This window comes from Oncorhynchus kisutch, linkage group LG6 (genome assembly GCF_002021735.2).
Source record: "Oncorhynchus kisutch isolate 150728-3 linkage group LG6, Okis_V2, whole genome shotgun sequence".
Lineage (NCBI taxonomy): Eukaryota > Metazoa > Chordata > Actinopteri > Salmoniformes > Salmonidae > Oncorhynchus > Oncorhynchus kisutch.
This window is the reverse complement of record NC_034179.2, coordinates 6,150,931-6,173,296: the sequence shown is the minus strand read 5'-3', so window position 1 is coordinate 6,173,296 and position 22,366 is coordinate 6,150,931. Positions and strand designations below refer to the sequence as shown.

General features: G+C 46.7%; 1 protein-coding gene across 1 annotated transcript in view; it reads right to left on the bottom strand.

The window, feature by feature from the left end:
* dcc (DCC netrin 1 receptor) overlaps window positions 1-22,366 on the bottom strand; it is a 699,685-nt gene that overhangs the window by 21,922 nt on the left and 655,397 nt on the right. Inside the window, exon 28 of the mRNA XM_031825895.1 lies at window positions 155-297. Within this exon, the coding sequence (XP_031681755.1) occupies window positions 155-297 (143 nt within the window). The remainder of the gene's footprint in view (window positions 1-154; window positions 298-22,366) is intronic.

Genomic DNA, 22,366 nt, shown 5'->3' with positions numbered 1-22,366 from the left:
ACCAACAGGAGGACACTTCTATCTACTCTCGATCAAATCACATACTTTGGGCTTTTCATTTTCCCTTTTTATAGTAACATTAGTTTTGTGCGTCTTGAATTTCTTAGAGTGTGATCGTAAGCGCCCGAGCACACTGAAGGGAGTGGTTGCTTACATTGGCTGAGTCTTCTGGTTGCTTCTGTCCCTCTTCACCCATCTCGGGGGCTGTTGGCACGGAGACCGGTAGTAGTGGTGATCTGGCCTTGCCAACTTGCCCCAGAGATGCTGTTTTTACTGTTGGCTTGGGAAGGCTGGCACCTGGAGAAACAAAAACACAGAAACAAAATCACTGTCACATTTATGTATAAATCTGAGGACCTGTTTTTACCTAAGCCTTGGGAAAACACACCAACACTCTGTCGCGTTTATGTATAAATCTGAGGACCGGTTACTGTACCAAACACAACAAGTAACCTGGTAAGGGACCTCAGCTCTGAATAACAAAGTAAACAAGAGATCTATAGGTGCAGGTATGATTTGTAGAAGGCTTTTGTTCTTAGATATTGAGGCAGCAAGTTGTGCTGCTCTAAGGATTGTGGGTATAGGCAGGCAGAGGGAGCAGAGCGGGATAGAGGAGAGAGCAGTCTGTGTTTGACGGACAACGCTGACAGCACAGAGCAGCGTGGGGCACGGAGTATTGCTGTTCTGCGCCTGTTCTGTGAGGGAAGGAGAGAGGGAGGGAAGGAGAAAAGAAGGTAAGGAGAGATGATAAGAAAGAGGGAACAGTGTGGGGTTCTGCGTCTCTTCTCTCCGTCTCCAGGATTAATGGCCTGACCATCTAAATGAGCTACCTGGGCTGGGTATTATCTGCATAATTTAACTCTGCAAATTATAGCAGCACCTGCTCGGCACACTCGCAACAGTGGGAGGGAAAGGTAGATGGGGAAACTCTGGCTCCAGACTTAATAATAGGATCAACCCTCCCCTTGGCGCCGCTGTGATAGGCTGGATAGATCACATCATAGAGCAGGAGGAGAAAGAAAACAACAAGTGTGAATATCAAATCAAATCCAAAGTGTATTGGTCGGCGTACACAGATGTGCAGGTGTTATTGCAGCTGCAGGGAAATGCTTGTGTGTCTAACTCCAACATTACATTAGCAATAAAAACTATTTAAAAAATATATATAATCCCAAAAAATAAACATAATAAGAATGATATATATATACACATAATGGTGTGTTTTGTATGTAAACATTATTAGAGTGACCAGTGTTCAATGACTATGTACACAGGGCAGCAGTCTCTAAGGTGCAGGGTAGAGTACTGGGTGGTAGCCGGGTAGTAACAGTCTCTAAGAGGCAGGGTAGAGTACCAGGTGGTAGCCGGGTAGTAACAGTCTCTAAGGTGCAGGGTATAGTACCGGGTGGTAGCCGGCTAGTAACAGTCTCTAAGGTGCAGGGTAGAGTACCGGGTGGTAGCCGGGTAGTAACAGTCTCTAAGGTGCAGGGTAGAGTACAATGCAGTAGCCAGTAGTAACAGTCTCTAAGATGCAGGGTAGAGTACCGGGTGGTAGCCGGTAGTAACAGTCTCTAAGATGCAGGGTAGAGTAACGGGTGGTAGCCGGTAGTAACAGTCTCTAAGGTGCAGGGTAGAGTACCGGGTGGTAGCCGGTAGTAACAGTCTCTAAGGTGCAGGGTAGAGTACCGGGTGGTAGCCGGGTAGTAACAGTCTCTAAGGTGCAGGGTAGAGTACCGGGTGGTAGCCAGTCTCTAAGGTGCCGGGTGGTAGCCAGTAGTAACAGTCTCTAAGGTTCAGGGTAGAGTACCGGGTGGTAGCCAGTAGTAACAGTCTCTAACGTGCAAGGTAGAGTACCGGGTGGTAGCCGAGTAGTAACAGTGACTAAGGCTAGTGATAGCTGTTTAACAGTGATGGCCTGGAGATAGAAGCTGTTTTTCACTCTCTCGGTCACAGCTTTGATGGACCTGTGTGATCTCCGCCTTCTAGATGGTAGCGGGATAAATGGGATAAACTATATACAGGGTCAGTAAATACCATACTATATACAGGGTCAGTTAATACCATACTATATACAGGGTCAGTTAATACCATACTATATACAGGGTCAGTTAATACCATACTATATACAGGGTCAGTTAATACCATACTATATACAGGGTCAGTTAATACCATACAATATACAGGGTCAGTTAATACCATACAATATACAGGGTCAGGTAATACCATACTATATACAGGGTCAGTTAATACCATACTATATACAGGGTCAGGTTAATACCATACTATATACAGGGTCAGTTAATACCATACTATATACAGGGTCAGTTAATACCATACTCTATACAGGGTCAGTAAATACCATACTATATACAGGGTCAGTTAATACCATACTATATACAGGGTCAGTTAATGCCATACTATATACAGGGTCAGTTAATGCCATACTATATACAGGGTCAGTTAATACCATACTATATACAGGGTCAGTTAATACCATACTATATACATGGTCAGGTAATACCATACTATATACAGGGTCAGTTAATACCATACTAGTTAATACCATACTATATACAGGGTCAGGTAATACCATACTATAACCATGAGTTGTTAATCATGAAACAAACCACTCCGCGTTTCTTTTTCCCAGAGAGTTATTTTAACTTTTACCTTGCGAAGGACGGAGAACCCCGCTGGCTGAATGGACAGGGACAATATATCCAGAGAGAGCCATGATTCCGTAAAACAGAGTATGTTACAGTCCCTGATGTCTCTGGAAGGAAATCTTCGCCATTGAGCTTGTCTACTTTATTGACTGAGTCTGACTAGGGCCCCCGCTCCTTCTACCTCTTCTCCAGCATTGGCGTTTTTGGTGCAGCCCCCCCAGGATGAAAATAGCTTCTTTAAGGAAGTTCAAACAAAGGGTCCATGGCAAGGAAGATACATTTCTGCTCAAATTTCTGGTGAGTGAAAACTGAATACAGCAAGATACACCTACAGTGCTCAGTGAGGCAGTAGCTGATAGATTGGGAGTAAGGACCGTGACTGAACTGGACTGGAGAGATATGGTTGGCTTCACCACAGATTACAATTCAGCCAGTCAATTATAGTCGACCTGAGAAACAAACCACCTTATCGGAAGTGGATCTAAAACACAGAACATATATTTAACCTGTATTGTAACGGTTAGGTCTATACAGTAATCACAACATTTAACAATTTATTAACAGAGTGTACTGTAGTTGTAATAATGGTGTAATCATATGTATTGTGAGGCTACTGATTATTTTTCATAATCTACATGTGAACAACTCATTAACAGCACCTGAGCCACTAGTCAGTCATGAGCAACGCATTGAAGACCCTTGCTGTAAACTAGCGTTTTCATTTCTGCTTCAGTCTTAATTAACACTATGATCGTTACCTAGCATTTCACACGATGGCCCTCTGTCTCTCTGCTGAGCAGCGTGGGAGGTGAACGGCGAGCTGCGTCTATCCCACAATGTTCTCTGTTTCTCTCCGGCCCAGGCTTAGTTACACTCTCAGCGCATACTGTCTGGCTCTCAGTGAACAGAGAGTAACACTAAGGACCCCAGAGAGCCCAGTAACACAGAGTAACACCAATGTGGGGGTGGGGGTGTGGTGTGGTGGTGTGGGGGTGATGTGGTGTGGTGGTGATGTGGTGGTGGTGGTGTGGTGGTGTGGTGCTGATGTGGTGGTGATGTGGTGGTGATGTGGTGGTGTGGTGCTGATGTGGTGGTGCTGATGTGGTGGTGTGGCGGTGATGTGGTGGTGGTGTGGTGCTGATGTGGTGGTGCTGATGTGGTGGTGTGGTGGTGTGGGGGTGGTGGTGTGGTGTGGTGGTGATGTGGTGGTGTGGTGGTGGTGGTGTTGTGGGGGTGGTGGTGTGGTGGTGGGGTGGTGGTGTGGTGGTGGTGTGGTGGTGGTGTGGTGGTAGTGGTGAGGGGGTGGTGGTGTGGCGATGCTGAAAGCTGCCAGACCACCTAGTCAGTTGGACTGTTCATTCTGCTCCACCTCAACTTCAATCAGCCCTATTGTCATTCTGAGAACCTGGCTGAGTGTGTGTGTGTGTGTGTGTGTGTGTGTGTGTGTGTGTGTTTATAATCTGAAAAAAGAATGATGGTCAATATGGCCGCTGGTCCCCCCCATTACGGCACATCGACTTGAATAGAAATGTCTGTTGTAGTCAATGGTATCTCTAGCACAAGGACACAATGCAATGTGAGCCAGCTGGATCTGGATCAGAACAGTCACGTCGTACTGAACGTCTGTTCTGTTCAGCTGCTAACTATGCCGGCTAAGCAGTTCTGATTGCCGGCTGCTGTAAGACCGATGGCAATGTACTCGACAACAGTGCTAAGGTGGCTTTCTGCCTAGTCTCCTGTTTCTGCAGGCCATAGGCCTATAATGAGGGGAACATAATTGCACGAGAGTGGAGTTTTATCAAGGGGAGAAGCTTGATTAATCACGTCATATCCACAGTAACTCACAGAACTACGGAAACATATACCAAAAGGCTACTTCATGTGAGCCCATGAAAGATATAGTGTTCAATAAAACCTTCAATAAAGTGTTGACAACATTTTAGCACGAACCAATCAGTTAGCGGATGTACCAGGCTAACTGTCACGACTCTCCACTCAGTGTTCTAACTGTCACGAATCTCCACTCAGTGTTCTAACTGTCACGACTCTCCACTCAGTGTTCTAACTGTCACTACTCTCCACTCAGTGTTCTAACTGTCACTACTCTCCACTCAGTGTTCTAACTGTCACGACTCTCCACTCAGTGTTCTAACTGTCACTACTCTCCACTCAGTGTTCTAACTGTCACGACTCTCCACTCAGTGTTCTAACTGTCACTACTCTCCTCTCAGTGTTCTAACTGTCACTACTCTCCACTCAGTGTTCTAACTGTCAATACTCTCCACTCAGTGTTGTAACTGTTATTACTCTCCACTCAGTGTTCTAACTGTCACGACTCTCCACTCAGTGTTCTAACTGTCACGACTCTCCACTCAGTGTTCTAACTGTCACGACTCTCCACTTAGTGTTCTAACTGTCACTACTCTCCACTCAGTGTTCTAACTGTCAATACTCTCCACTCAGTGTTGTAACTGTTATTACTCTCCACTCAGTGTTCTAACAGTCACTACTCTCCACTCAGTGTTCTAACTGTCAATACTCTCCACTCAGTGTTCTAACTGTCACTACTCTCCACTCAGTGTTCAAACTGTCACTACTCTCCACTCAGTGTTCTAACTGTCACGACTCTCCACTCAGTGTTCTAACTGTCACTACTCTCCACTCAGTGTTCTGACTGTCACGACTCTCCACTCAGTGTTCTAACTGTCACGACTCTCCACTCAGTGTTCTAACTGTAACGACTCTCCACTCAGTGTTCTGACTGTCACTACTCTCCACTCAGTGTTCTAACTGTCACGACTCTCCACTCAGTGTTCTAACTGTCACGACTCTCCACTCAGTGTTCTAACTGTCACGACTAACTGTCACGACTCTCCACTCAGTGTTCTGACTGTCACTACTCTCCACTCAGTGTTCTAACTGTCACTACTCTCCACTCAGTGTTCTAACTGTCACGACTCTCCACTCAGTGTTCTAACTGTCACAACTCTCCACTCAGTGTTCTAACTGTCACGACTCTCCACTCAGTGTTCTGACTGTCACGACTCTCCACTCAGTGTTCTGACTGTCACGACTCTCCACTCAGTGTTCTAACTGTCACGACTCTCCACTCAGTGTTCTGACTGTCACGACTCTCCACTCAGTGTTATAACTGTTACGACTCTCCACTCAGTGTTCTAACTGTCACTACTCTCCACTCAGTGTTCTAATTGTCACGACTCTCCACTCAGTGTTCTAACTGTCACTACTCTCCACTCAGTGTTCTAACTGTCACGACTCTCCACTCAGTGTTCTAACTGTCACGACTCTCCACTCAGTGTTCTACTGTCACTACTCTCCACTCAGTGTTCTAACTGTCACTACTCTCCACTCAGTGTTCTAACTGTCAATACTCTCCACTCAGTGTTCTAACTGTCACTACTCTCCACTCAGTGTTGTAACTGTTATTACTCTCCACTCAGTGTTCTAACTGTCACTACTCTCCACTCAGTGTTCTGACTGTCACGACTCTCCACTCAGTGTTATAACTGTTACGACTCTCCACTCAGTGTTCTAACTGTCACTACTCTCCACTCAGTGTTCTAACTGTCACGACTCTCCACTCAGTGTTCTAACTGTCACTACTCTCCACTCAGTGTTCTAACTGTCACGACTCTCCACTCAGTGTTCTAACTGTCACGACTCTCCACTCAGTGTTCAAACTGTCACGACTCTCCACTCAGTGTTCTAACTGTCACGACTCTCCACTCAGTGTTCTAACTGTCACGACTCTCCACTCAGTGTTCTAACTGTCACGACTCTCCACTCAGTGTTCTAACTGTCACGACTCTTCACTCAGTGTTCTAACTGTCACGACTCTCCACACAGTGTTCTAACTGTCACTACTCTCCACTCAGTGTTGTAACTGTCACGACTCTCCACTTAGTGTTCTAACTGTCAGTACTCTCCACTCAGTGTTCTAACTGTTACGACTCTCCACTCAGTGTTCTAACTGTCACTACTCTCCACTCAGTGTTCTAACTGTCACGACTCTCCACTCAGTGTTCTAACTGTCACGACTCTCCACTCAGTGTTCTAACTGTCACGACTCTCCACTCAGTGTTCTAACTGTCACTACTCTCCACTCAGTGTTCTACCTGTCATGACTCTCCACTCAGTGTTCTAACTGTCACTACTCTCCACTCAGTGTTCTAACTGTCAATACTCTCCACTCAGTGTTCTAACTGTCACGACTCTCCACTCAGTGTTCTAACTGTCACTACACTCCACTCAGTGTTCTAACTGTCACTACTCTCCACTCAGTGTTCTAACTGTCACTACTCTCCACTCAGTGTTCTGACTGTCACTACTCTCCACTCAGTGTTCTAACTGTCACGACTCTCCACTCAGTGTTCTGACTGTCACTACTCTCCACTCAGTGTTCTGACTGTCACGACTCTCCACTCAGTGTTCTGACTGTCACGACTCTCCACTCAGTGTTCTGACTGTCACTACTCTCCACTCAGTGTTCTAACTGTCACGACTCTCCACTCAGTGTTCTGACTGTCACTACTCTCCACTCAGTGTTCTAACTGTCACTACTCTCCACTCAGTGTTCTAACTGTCACGACTCTCCACTCAGTGTTCTAACTGTCACGACTCCCCACTCAGTGTTCTAACTGTCACGACGAACTGTCACGACTCTCCACTCAGTGTTCTGACTGTCACTACTCTCCACTCAGTGTTCTAACTGTCACTACTCTCCACTCAGTGTTCTAACTGTCACGACTCTCCACTCAGTGTTCTAACTGTCACGACTCTCCACTCAGTGTTCTAACTGTCACGACTCTCCACTCAGTGTTCTAACTGTCACGACTCTCCACTCAGTGTTCTAACTGTCACGACTCTCCACTCAGTGTTCTAACTGTCACGACTCTCCACTCAGTGTTCTGACTGTCACGACTCTCCACTCAGTGTTCTGACTGTCACGACTCTCCACTCAGTGTTATAACTGTTACGACTCTCCACTCAGTGTTCTAACTGTCACTACTCTCCACTCAGTGTTCTAATTGTCACGACTCTCCACTCAGTGTTCTAACTGTCACGACTCTCCACTCAGTGTTCTACTGTCACTACTCTCCACTCAGTGTTCTAACTGTCACGACTCTCCACTCAGTGTTCTAACTGTCACTACTCTCCACTCAGTGTTGTAACTGTCACGACTCTCCACTCAGTGTTCTAACTGTCACTACTCTCCACTCAGTGTTCTACTGTCACTACTCTCCACTCAGTGTTCTGACTGTCACGACTCTCCACTCAGTGTTATAACTGTTACGACTCTCCACTCAGTGTTCTAACTGTCACTACTCTCCACTCAGTGTTCTAACTGTCACGACTCTCCACTCAGTGTTCTAACTGTCACTACTCTCCACTCAGTGTTCTAACTGTCACGACTCTCCACTCAGTGGTCTAACTGTCACGACTCTCCACTCAGTGTTCTACTGTCACTACTCTCCACTCAGTGTTCTAACTGTCACGACTCTCCACTCAGTGTTCTAACTGTCACGACTCTTCACTCAGTGTTCTAACTGTCACTACTCTCCACTCAGTGTTCTAACTGTCACGACTCTCCACTCAGTGTTCTAACTGTCACTACTCTCCACTCAGTGTTGTAACTGTCACGACTCTCCACTCAGTGTTCTAACTGTCACTACTCTCCACTCAGTGTTCTAACTGTCACGACTCTCCACTCAGTGTTCTAACTGTCACTACTCTCCACTCAGTGTTCTAACTGTCACGACTCTCCACTCAGTGTTCTAACTGTCACGACTCTCCACTCAGTGTTCTAACTGTCACTACTCTCCACTCAGTGTTCTAACTGTCAATACTCTCCACTCAGTGTTCTAACTGTCACTACTCTCCACTCAGTGTTGTAACTGTTATTACTCTCCACTCAGTGTTCTAACTGTCACTACTCTCCACTCAGTGTTCTGACTGTCACGACTCTCCACTCAGTGTTATAACTGTTACGACTCTCCACTCAGTGTTCTAACTGTCACTACTCTCCACTCAGTGTTCTAACTGTCACGACTCTCCACTCAGTGTTCTAACTGTCACGACTCTCCACTCAGTGTTCTAACTGTCACGACTCTCCACTCAGTGTTCTAACTGTCACGACTCTCCACTCAGTGTTCTAACTGTCACGACTCTCCACTCAGTGTTCTAACTGTCACGACTCTTCACTCAGTGTTCTAACTGTCACGACTCTCCACACAGTGTTCTAACTGTCACTACTCTCCACTCAGTGTTGTAACTGTCACGACTCTCCACTTAGTGTTCCAACTGTCAGTACTCTCCACTCAGTGTTCTAACTGTTACGACTCTCCACTCAGTGTTCTAACTGTCACTACTCTCCACTCAGTGTTCTAACTGTCACGACTCTCCACTCAGTGTTCTAACTGTCACGACTCTCCACTCAGTGTTCTAACTGTCACGACTCTCCACTCAGTGTTCTGACTGTCACTACTCTCCACTCAGTGTTCTGACTGTCACGACTCTCCACTCAGTGTTCTGACTGTCACGACTCTCCACTCAGTGTTCTGACTGTCACTACTCTCCACTCAGTGTTCTAACTGTCACGACTCTCCACTCAGTGTTCTGACTGTCACTACTCTCCACTCAGTGTTCTAACTGTCACTACTCTCCACTCAGTGTTCTAACTGTCACGACTCTCCACTCAGTGTTCTAACTGTCACGACTCCCCACTCAGTGTTCTAACTGTCACGACGAACTGTCACGACTCTCCACTCAGTGTTCTGACTGTCACTACTCTCCACTCAGTGTTCTAACTGTCACTACTCTCCACTCAGTGTTCTAACTGTCACGACTCTCCACTCAGTGTTCTAACTGTCACGACTCTCCACTCAGTGTTCTAACTGTCACGACTCTCCACTCAGTGTTCTAACTGTCACGACTCTCCACTCAGTGTTCTGACTGTCACGACTCTCCACTCAGTGTTCTGACTGTCACGACTCTCCACTCAGTGTTATAACTGTTACGACTCTCCACTCAGTGTTCTAACTGTCACTACTCTCCACTCAGTGTTCTAATTGTCACGACTCTCCACTCAGTGTTCTAACTGTCACGACTCTCCACTCAGTGTTCTACTGTCACTACTCTCCACTCAGTGTTCTAACTGTCACGACTCTCCACTCAGTGTTCTAACTGTCACTACTCTCCACTCAGTGTTGTAACTGTCACGACTCTCCACTCAGTGTTCTAACTGTCACTACTCTCCACTCAGTGTTCTACTGTCACTACTCTCCACTCAGTGTTCTGACTGTCACGACTCTCCACTCAGTGTTATAACTGTTACGACTCTCCACTCAGTGTTCTAACTGTCACTACTCTCCACTCAGTGTTCTAACTGTCACGACTCTCCACTCAGTGTTCTAACTGTCACTACTCTCCACTCAGTGTTCTAACTGTCACGACTCTCCACTCAGTGGTCTAACTGTCACGACTCTCCACTCAGTGTTCTACTGTCACTACTCTCCACTCAGTGTTCTAACTGTCACGACTCTCCACTCAGTGTTCTAACTGTCACGACTCTTCACTCAGTGTTCTAACTGTCACTACTCTCCACTCAGTGTTCTAACTGTCACGACTCTCCACTCAGTGTTCTAACTGTCACTACTCTCCACTCAGTGTTGTAACTGTCACGACTCTCCACTCAGTGTTCTAACTGTCACTACTCTCCACTCAGTGTTCTAACTGTCACGACTCTCCACTCAGTGTTCTAACTGTCACTACTCTCCACTCAGTGTTCTAACTGTCACGACTCTCCACTCAGTGTTCTAACTGTCACGACTCTCCACTCAGTGTTCTAACTGTCACTACTCTCCACTCAGTGTTCTAACTGTCAATACTCTCCACTCAGTGTTCTAACTGTCACTACTCTCCACTCAGTGTTGTAACTGTTATTACTCTCCACTCAGTGTTCTAACTGTCACTACTCTCCACTCAGTGTTCTGACTGTCACGACTCTCCACTCAGTGTTATAACTGTTACGACTCTCCACTCAGTGTTCTAACTGTCACTACTCTCCACTCAGTGTTCTAACTGTCACGACTCTCCACTCAGTGTTCTAACTGTCACGACTCTCCACTCAGTGTTCTAACTGTCACGACTCTCCACTCAGTGTTCTAACTGTCACGACTCTCCACTCAGTGTTCTAACTGTCACGACTCTCCACTCAGTGTTCTAACTGTCACGACTCTTCACTCAGTGTTCTAACTGTCACGACTCTCCACACAGTGTTCTAACTGTCACTACTCTCCACTCAGTGTTGTAACTGTCACGACTCTCCACTTAGTGTTCCAACTGTCAGTACTCTCCACTCAGTGTTCTAACTGTTACGACTCTCCACTCAGTGTTCTAACTGTCACTACTCTCCACTCAGTGTTCTAACTGTCACGACTCTCCACTCAGTGTTCTAACTGTCACGACTCTCCACTCAGTGTTCTAACTGTCACGACTCTCCACTCAGTGTTCTGACTGTCACTACTCTCCACTCAGTGTTCTGACTGTCACGACTCTCCACTCAGTGTTCTGACTGTCACGACTCTCCACTCAGTGTTCTGACTGTCACTACTCTCCACTCAGTGTTCTAACTGTCACGACTCTCCACTCAGTGTTCTGACTGTCACTACTCTCCACTCAGTGTTCTAACTGTCACTACTCTCCACTCAGTGTTCTAACTGTCACGACTCTCCACTCAGTGTTCTAACTGTCACGACTCCCCACTCAGTGTTCTAACTGTCACGACGAACTGTCACGACTCTCCACTCAGTGTTCTGACTGTCACTACTCTCCACTCAGTGTTCTAACTGTCACTACTCTCCACTCAGTGTTCTAACTGTCACGACTCTCCACTCAGTGTTCTAACTGTCACGACTCTCCACTCAGTGTTCTAACTGTCACGACTCTCCACTCAGTGTTCTAACTGTCACGACTCTCCACTCAGTGTTCTGACTGTCACGACTCTCCACTCAGTGTTCTGACTGTCACGACTCTCCACTCAGTGTTATAACTGTTACGACTCTCCACTCAGTGTTCTAACTGTCACTACTCTCCACTCAGTGTTCTAATTGTCACGACTCTCCACTCAGTGTTCTAACTGTCACGACTCTCCACTCAGTGTTCTACTGTCACTACTCTCCACTCAGTGTTCTAACTGTCACGACTCTCCACTCAGTGTTCTAACTGTCACTACTCTCCACTCAGTGTTGTAACTGTCACGACTCTCCACTCAGTGTTCTAACTGTCACTACTCTCCACTCAGTGTTCTACTGTCACTACTCTCCACTCAGTGTTCTGACTGTCACGACTCTCCACTCAGTGTTATAACTGTTACGACTCTCCACTCAGTGTTCTAACTGTCACTACTCTCCACTCAGTGTTCTAACTGTCACGACTCTCCACTCAGTGTTCTAACTGTCACTACTCTCCACTCAGTGTTCTAACTGTCACGACTCTCCACTCAGTGGTCTAACTGTCACGACTCTCCACTCAGTGTTCTACTGTCACTACTCTCCACTCAGTGTTCTAACTGTCACGACTCTCCACTCAGTGTTCTAACTGTCACGACTCTTCACTCAGTGTTCTAACTGTCACTACTCTCCACTCAGTGTTCTAACTGTCACGACTCTCCACTCAGTGTTCTAACTGTCACTACTCTCCACTCAGTGTTGTAACTGTCACGACTCTCCACTCAGTGTTCTAACTGTCACTACTCTCCACTCAGTGTTCTAACTGTCACGACTCTCCACTCAGTGTTCTAACTGTCACTACTCTCCACTCAGTGTTCTAACTGTCACGACTCTCCACTCAGTGTTCTAACTGTCACGACTCTCCACTCAGTGTTCTAACTGTCACTACTCTCCACTCAGTGTTCTAACTGTCAATACTCTCCACTCAGTGTTCTAACTGTCACTACTCTCCACTCAGTGTTGTAACTGTTATTACTCTCCACTCAGTGTTCTAACTGTCACTACTCTCCACTCAGTGTTCTGACTGTCACGACTCTCCACTCAGTGTTATAACCTGTTACGACTCTCCACTCAGTGTTCTAACTGTCACTACTCTCCACTCAGTGTTCTAACTGTCACGACTCTCCACTCAGTGTTCTAACTGTCACGACTCTCCACTCAGTGTTCTAACTGTCACGACTCTCCACTCAGTGTTCTAACTGTCACGACTCTCCACTCAGTGTTCTAACTGTCACGACTCTCCACTCAGTGTTCTAACTGTCACGACTCTTCACTCAGTGTTCTAACTGTCACGACTCTCCACACAGTGTTCTAACTGTCACTACTCTCCACTCAGTGTTGTAACTGTCACGACTCTCCACTTAGTGTTCTAACTGTCAGTACTCTCCACTCAGTGTTCTGACTGTCACGACTCTCCACTCAGTGTTCTGACTGTCACTACTCTCCACTCAGTGTTCTAACTGTCACGACTCTCCACTCAGTGTTCTGACTGTCACTACTCTCCACTCAGTGTTCTAACTGTCACTACTCTCCACTCAGTGTTCTAACTGTCACGACTCTCCACTCAGTGTTCTAACTGTCACGACTCCCCACTCAGTGTTCTAACTGTCACGACGAACTGTCACGACTCTCCACTCAGTGTTCTGACTGTCACTACTCTCCACTCAGTGTTCTAACTGTCACTACTCTCCACTCAGTGTTCTAACTGTCACGACTCTCCACTCAGTGTTCTAACTGTCACGACTCTCCACTCAGTGTTCTAACTGTCACGACTCTCCACTCAGTGTTCTAACTGTCACGACTCTCCACTCAGTGTTCTAACTGTCACGACTCTCCACTCAGTGTTCTAACTGTCACGACTCTCCACTCAGTGTTCTGACTGTCACGACTCTCCACTCAGTGTTCTGACTGTCACGACTCTCCACTCAGTGTTATAACTGTTACGACTCTCCACTCAGTGTTCTAACTGTCACTACTCTCCACTCAGTGTTCTAATTGTCACGACTCTCCACTCAGTGTTCTAACTGTCACGACTCTCCACTCAGTGTTCTACTGTCACTACTCTCCACTCAGTGTTCTAACTGTCACGACTCTCCACTCAGTGTTCTAACTGTCACTACTCTCCACTCAGTGTTGTAACTGTCACGACTCTCCACTCAGTGTTCTAACTGTCACTACTCTCCACTCAGTGTTCTACTGTCACTACTCTCCACTCAGTGTTCTGACTGTCACGACTCTCCACTCAGTGTTATAACTGTTACGACTCTCCACTCAGTGTTCTAACTGTCACTACTCTCCACTCAGTGTTCTAACTGTCACGACTCTCCACTCAGTGTTCTAACTGTCACTACTCTCCATTCAGTGTTCTAACTGTCACGACTCTCCACTCAGTGGTCTAACTGTCACGACTCTCCACTCAGTGTTCTACTGTCACTACTCTCCACTCAGTGTTCTAACTGTCACGACTCTCCACTCAGTGTTCTAACTGTCACGACTCTTCACTCAGTGTTCTAACTGTCACTACTCTCCACTCAGTGTTCTAACTGTCACGACTCTCCACTCAGTGTTCTAACTGTCACTACTCTCCACTCAGTGTTGTAACTGTCACGACTCTCCACTCAGTGTTCTAACTGTCACTACTCTCCACTCAGTGTTCTAACTGTCACGACTCTCCACTCAGTGTTCTAACTGTCACTACTCTCCACTCAGTGTTCTAACTGTCACGACTCTCCACTCAGTGTTCTAACTGTCACGACTCTCCACTCAGTGTTCTAACTGTCACTACTCTCCACTCAGTGTTCTAACTGTCAATACTCTCCACTCAGTGTTCTAACTGTCACTACTCTCCACTCAGTGTTGTAACTGTTATTACTCTCCACTCAGTGTTCTAACTGTCACTACTCTCCACTCAGTGTTCTGACTGTCACGACTCTCCACTCAGTGTTCTGACTGTCACTACTCTCCACTCAGTGTTCTGACTGTCACGACTCTCCACTCAGTGTTCTGACTGTCACGACTCTCCACTCAGTGTTCTAACTGTCACTACTCTCCACTCAGTGTTCTAACTGTCACGACTCTCCACTCAGTGTTCTAACTGTCACGACTCCCCACTCAGTGTTCTAACTGTCACGACGAACTGTCACGACTCTCCACTCAGTGTTCTGACTGTCACTACTCTCCACTCAGTGTTCTAACTGTCACTACTCTCCACTCAGTGTTCTAACTGTCACGACTCTCCACTCAGTGTTCTAACTGTCACGACTCTCCACTCAGTGTTCTAACTGTCACGACTCTCCACTCAGTGTTCTAACTGTCACGACTCTCCACTCAGTGTTCTGATTGTCACGACTCTCCACTCAGTGTTCTGACTGTCACGACTCTCCACTCAGTGTTATAACTGTTACGACTCTCCACTCAGTGTTCTAACTGTCACTACTCTCCACTCAGTGTTCTAATTGTCACGACTCTCCACTCAGTGTTCTAACTGTCACGACTCTCCACTCAGTGTTCTAACTGTCACTACTCTCCACTCAGTGTTCTGACTGTCACGACTCTCCACTCAGTGTTATAACTGTTACGACTCTCCACTCAGTGTTCTAACTGTCACTACTCTCCACTCAGTGTTCTAACTGTCACGACTCTCCACTCAGTGTTCTAACTGTCACGACTCTCCACTCAGTGTTCTAACTGTCACGACTCTCCACTCAGTGTTCTAACTGTCACGACTCTCCACTCAGTGTTCTAACTGTCACGACTCTCCACTCAGTGTTCTAACTGTCACGACTCTTCACTCAGTGTTCTAACTGTCACGACTCTCCACACAGTGTTCTAACTGTCACTACTCTCCACTCAGTGTTGTAACTGTCACGACTCTCCACTTAGTGTTCCAACTGTCAGTACTCTCCACTCAGTGTTCTAACTGTTACGACTCTCCACTCAGTGTTCTAACTGTCACTACTCTCCACTCAGTGTTCTAACTGTCACGACTCTCCACTCAGTGTTCTAACTGTCACGACTCTCCACTCAGTGTTCTAACTGTCACGACTCTCACTCAGTGTTCTGACTGTCACTACTATCCACTCAGTGTTCTGACTGTCACGACTCTCCACTCAGTGTTCTGACTGTCACGACTCTCCACTCAGTGTTCTGACTGTCACTACTCTCCACTCAGTGTTCTAACTGTCACGACTCTCACTCAGTGTTCTGACTGTCACTCCTCTCCACTCAGTGTTCTAACTGTCACTACTCTCCACTCAAGTGTTCTAACTGTCACGACTCCCACTCAGTGTTCTAACTGTCACGACTCCCCACTACAGTGTTTCCTAACTGTCACGACGAACTGTTCACGACTCTCCACTCAGTGGTTTGACTGTCACTACTCTCCACTCAGTGTTCTTCTAAACTGTCACTACTCTTCCACTCAGTGTTCTAACTGTCACGACTCTCCACTCAGTGTTCTAACTGTCACGACTCTCCACTCAGTGTTCTAACTGTCACGACTCTCCACTCAGTGTTCTAACTGTACGACTCCACTCAGTGTCTGACTGTCACGACTCTCCACTCAGTGTTCTGACTGTCACGACTCTCCACTCAGTGTTATAACTGTTACGACTCTCCACTCAGTGTTCTAACTGTCACGACTCTCCACTCAGTGTTCTAATTGTCACGACTCTCCACTCAGTGTTCTAACTGTCACGACTCTCCACTCAGTGTTCTACTGTCACTACTCTCCACTCAGTGTTCTAACTGTCACGACTCTCCACTCAGTGTTCTACTGTCACTACTCTCCACTCAGTGTTGTAACTGTCACGACTCTCCACTCAGTGTTCTAACTGTCACTACTCTCCACTCAGTGTTCTACTGTCACTACTCTCCACTCAGTGTTCTGACTGTCACGACTCTCCACTCAGTGTTATAACTGTTACGACTCTCCACTCAGTGTTCTAACTGTCACTACTCTCCACTCAGTGTTCTAACTGTCACGACTCTCCACTCAGTGTTCTAACTGTCACTACTCTCCACTCAGTGTTCTAACTGTCACGACTCTCCACTCAGTGGTCTAACTGTCACGACTCTCCACTCAGTGTTCTACTGTCACTACTCTCCACTCAGTGTTCTAACTGTCACGACTCTCCACTCAGTGTTCTAACTGTCACGACTCTCACTCAGTGGTCTAACTGTCACTACTCTCCACTCAGTGTTCTAACTGTCACGACTCTCCACTCAGTGTTCTAACTGTCACTACTCTCCACTCAGTGTTGTAATGTCACGACTCTCCACTCAGTGTTCTAACTGTCACTACTCTCCCACTCAGTGTCTAACTGTCACGACTCTCCACTCAGTGTTCTAACTGTCACTACTCTCCACTCAGTGTTTCTAACTGTCACGACTCTCCACTCATGTCTAACTGTCACGACTCTTCCACTCAGTGTTCTAACTGTCACTACTCTCCACTCAGTGTTCTAACTGTCAATACTCTCCACTCAGTGTCTAACTGTCACTACTCTCCACTCAGTGTTGTAACTGTTATTACTCTCCACTCAGTGTTCTAACTGTCACTACTCTCCCACTCAGTGTTCTGACTGTCACTAACTCTCCACTCATGTTATAAACTGTTTACTACTCTCCACTCAGTGTTCGACTGTCACGACTCTCCACTCAGTGTTCTAAACTGTCACGACTCTCCACTCAGTGGTTCTAACTGTCACTACTCTCCACTCAGTGTTCTAACTGTCACGACTCTCCACTCAGTGTTCTAACTGTCACGACTCTCCACTCAGTGTCTAACTGTCACGACTCTCCACCAGTGTTCTAACTGTCACGACTCTCCACTCAGTGTTCTAACTGTCAACGGACTCTCCACTCAGTGTTCTAACTGTCACGACTCTTCACTCAGTTGTTTAACTGTCACGACTCTCCACACAGTGTTCTAACTGTCACTACTCTCCACTCAGTGTTGTAACTGTTCACGACTCTCCACTTAGTGTTCTAACTGTCAGTACTCTCCACTCAGTGTTCTAACTGTTCGACTCTCCACTCATGTTCTACTGTCACTACTCCATCAGGTTCAACTGTCACGACTCTCCACTCAGTGTTCTAACTGTCACGCTCAGTTCTAACTGTCCACTCAGTGTTCTAACTGTCACTACTCTCCACTCAGTGTTCTACCTGTCATGACTCTCCACTCAGTGTTCTAACTGTCACTACTCTCCACTCAGTGTTCTAACTGTCAATACTCTCCACTCAGTGTTCTAACTGTCACGACTCTCCACTCAGTGTTCTAACTGTCACTACACTCCACTCAGTGTTCTAACTGTCACTACTCTCCACTCAGTGTTCTAACTGTCACTACTCTCCCACTCAGTGTTCTGACTGTCACTACTCTCCACTCAGTGTTCTAACTGTCACGACTCTCCACTCAGTGTTCTAACTGTCACTACTCTCCACTCAGTGTTCTAACTGTCACGACTCTCCACTCAGTGTTCTGACTGTCACGACTCTCCACTCAGTGTTCTAACTGTCACTACTCTCCACTCAGTGTTCTAACTGTCACGACTCTCCACTCAGTGTTCTAACTGTCACTACTCTCCACTCAGTGTTCTAACTGTCACTACTCTCCACTCAGTGTTCTAACTGTCACGACTCTCCACTCAGTGTTCTAACTGTCACGACTCTCCACTCAGTGTTCTAACTGTCACGACGAACTGTCACGACTCTCCACTCAGTGTTCTAACTGTCACTACTCTCCACTCAGTGTTCTAACTGTCACTACTCTCCACTCAGTGTTCTAACTGTCACGACTCTCCACTCAGTGTTCTAACTGTCACGACTCTCCACTCAGTGTTCTAACTGTCACGACTCTCCACTCAGTGTTCTAACTGTCACGACTCTCCACTCAGTGTTCTAACTGTCACGACTCTCCACTCAGTGTTCTAACTGTCACGACTCTCCACTCAGTGTTCTAACTGTCACGACTCTCCACTCAGTGTTCTGACTGTCACGACTCTCCACTCAGTGTTCTAACTGTCACGACTCTCCACTCAGTGTTCTAACTGTCACTACTCTCCACTCAGTGTTCTAACTGTCACGACTCTCCACTCAGTGTTCTAACTGTCACGACTCTCCACTCAGTGTTCTAACTGTCACTACTCTCCACTCAGTGTTCTAACTGTCACGACTCTCCACTCAGTGTTCTAACTGTCACTACTCTCCACTCAGTGTTCTAACTGTCACGACTCTCCACTCAGTGTTCTAACTGTCACTACTCTCCACTCAGTGTTCTACTGTCACGACTCTCCACTCAGTGTTCTAACTGTCACGACTCTCCACTCAGTGTTCTAACTGTCACGACTCTCCACTCAGTGTTCTAACTGTCACGACTCTCCACTCAGTGTTCTAACTGTCACTACTCTCCACTCAGTGTTCTAACTGTCACTACTCTCCACTCAGTGTTCTAACTGTCACTACTCTCCACTCAGTGTTCTAACTGTCACGACTCTCCACTCAGTGTTCTAACTGTCACTACTCTCCACTCAGTGTTCTAACTGTCACGACTCTCCACTCAGTGTTCTAACTGTCACGACTCTCCACTCAGTGTTCTAACTGTCACGACTCTCCACTCAGTGTTCTAACTGTCACGACTCTCCACTCAGTGTTCTAACTGTCACTACTCTCCACTCAGTGTTCTAACTGTCACTACTCTCCACTCAGTGTTCTAACTGTCACGACTCTCCACTCAGTGTTCTAACTGTCACGACTCTCCACTCAGTGTTCTAACTGTCACTACTCTCCACTCAGTGTTCTAACTGTCACGACTCTCCACTCAGTGTTCTAACTGTCACTACTCTCCACTCAGTGTTCTAACTGTCACGACTCTCCACTCAGTGTTCTAACTGTCACGACTCTCCACTCAGTGTTCTAACTGTCACTACTCTCCACTCAGTGTTCTAACTGTCACGACTCTCCACTCAGTGTTCTAACTGTCACGACTCTCCACTCAGTGTTCTAACTGTCACTACTCTCCACTCAGTGTTCTAACTGTCACGACTCTCCACTCAGTGTTCTAACTGTCACTACTCTCCACTCAGTGTTCTAACTGTCACGACTCTCCACTCAGTGTTCTAACTGTCACGACTCTCCACTCAGTGTTCTAACTGTCACGACTCTCCACTCAGTGTTCTAACTGTCACTACTCTCCACTCAGTGTTCTAACTGTCACGACTCTCCACTCAGTGTTCTAACTGTCACTACTCTCCACTCAGTGTTCTAACTGTCACTACTCTCCACTCAGTGTTCTAACTGTCACTACTCTCCACTCAGTGTTCTAACTGTCACGACTCTCCACTCAGTGTTCTAACTGTCACGACTCTCCACTCAGTGTTCTAACTGTCACTACTCTCCACTCAGTGTTCTAACTGTCACGACTCTCCACTCAGTGTTCTAACTGTCACGACTCTCCACTCAGTGTTCTAACTGTCACGACTCTCCACTCAGTGTTCTAACTGTCACGACTCTCCACTCAGTGTTCTAACTGTCACTACTCTCCACTCAGTGTTCTAACTGTCACGACTCTCCACTCAGTGTTCTAACTGTCACGACTCTCCACTCAGTGTTCTAACTGTCACGACTCTCCACTCAGTGTTCTAACTGTCACTACTCTCCACTCAGTGTTCTAACTGTCACTACTCTCCACTCAGTGTTCTAACTGTCACTACTCTCCACTCAGTGTTCTAACTGTCACGACTCTCCACTCAGTGTTCTAACTGTCACGACTCTCCACTCAGTGTTCTAACTGTCACTACTCTCCACTCAGTGTTCTAACTGTCACGACTCTCCACTCAGTGTTCTAACTGTCACTACTCTCCACTCAGTGTTCTAACTGTCACGACTCTCCACTCAGTGTTCTAACTGTCACTACTCTCCACTCAGTGTTCTAACTGTCACGACTCTCCACTCAGTGTTCTAACTGTCACGACTCTCCACTCAGTGTTCTAACTGTCACGACTCTCCACTCAGTGTTCTAACTGTCACTACTCTCCACTCAGTGTTCTAACTGTCACGACTCTCCACTCAGTGTTCTAACTGTCACTACTCTCCACTCAGTGTTCTAACTGTCACGACTCTCCACTCAGTGTTCTAACTGTCACGACTCTCCACTCAGTGTTCTAACTGTCACGACTCTCCACTCAGTGTTCTAACTGTCACGACTCTCCACTCAGTGTTCTAACTGTCACTACTCTCCACTCAGTGTTCTAACTGTCACGACTCTCCACTCAGTGTTCTAACTGTCACGACTCTCCACTCAGTGTTCTAACTGTCACTACTCTCCACTCAGTGTTCTAACTGTCACGACTCTCCACTCAGTGTTCTAACTGTCACTACTCTCCACTCAGTGTTCTAACTGTCACGACTCTCCACTCAGTGTTCTAACTGTCACTACTCTCCACTCAGTGTTCTAACTGTCACGACTCTCCACTCAGTGTTCTAACTGTCACGACTCTCCACTCAGTGTTCTAACTGTCACGACTCTCCACTCAGTGTTCTAACTGTCACGACTCTCCACTCAGTGTTCTAACTGTCACGACTCTCCACTCAGTGTTCTAACTGTCACTACTCTCCACTCAGTGTTCTAACTGTCACGACTCTCCACTCAGTGTTCTAACTGTCACGACTCTCCACTCAGTGTTCTAACTGTCACGACTCTCCACTCAGTGTTCTAACTGTCACGACTCTCCACTCAGTGTTCTAACTGTCACGACTCTCCACTCAGTGTTCTAACTGTCACGACTCTCCACTCAGTGTTCTAACTGTCACGACTCTCCACTCAGTGTTCTAACTGTCACGACTCTCCACTCAGTGTTCTAACTGTCACGACTCTCCACTCAGTGTTCTAACTGTCACTACTCTCCACTCAGTGTTCTAACTGTCACGACTCTCCACTCAGTGTTCTAACTGTCACGACTCTCCACTCAGTGTTCTAACTGTCACGACTCTCCACTCAGTGTTCTAACTGTCACGACTCTCCACTCAGTGTTCTAACTGTCACGACTCTCCACTCAGTGTTCTAACTGTCACGACTCTCCACTCAGTGTTCTAACTGTCACGACTCTCCACTCAGTGTTCTAACTGTCACGACTCTCCACTCAGTGTTCTAACTGTCACGACTCTCCACTCAGTGTTCTAACTGTCACGACTCTCCACTCAGTGTTCTAACTGTCACGACTCTCCACTCAGTGTTCTAACTGTCACGACTCTCCACTCAGTGTTCTAACTGTCACTACTCTCCACTCAGTGTTCTAACTGTCACGACTCTCCACTCAGTGTTCTAACTGTCACTACTCTCCACTCAGTGTTCTAACTGTCACGACTCTCCACTCAGTGTTCTAACTGTCACGACTCTCCACTCAGTGTTCTAACTGTCACGACTCTCCACTCAGTGTTCTAACTGTCACTACTCTCCACTCAGTGTTCTAACTGTCACGACTCTCCACTCAGTGTTCTAACTGTCACTACTCTCCACTCAGTGTTCTAACTGTCACGACTCTCCACTCAGTGTTCTAACTGTCACGACTCTCCACTCAGTGTTCTAACTGTCACTACTCTCCACTCAGTGTTCTAACTGTCACGACTCTCCACTCAGTGTTCTAACTGTCACGACTCTCCACTCAGTGT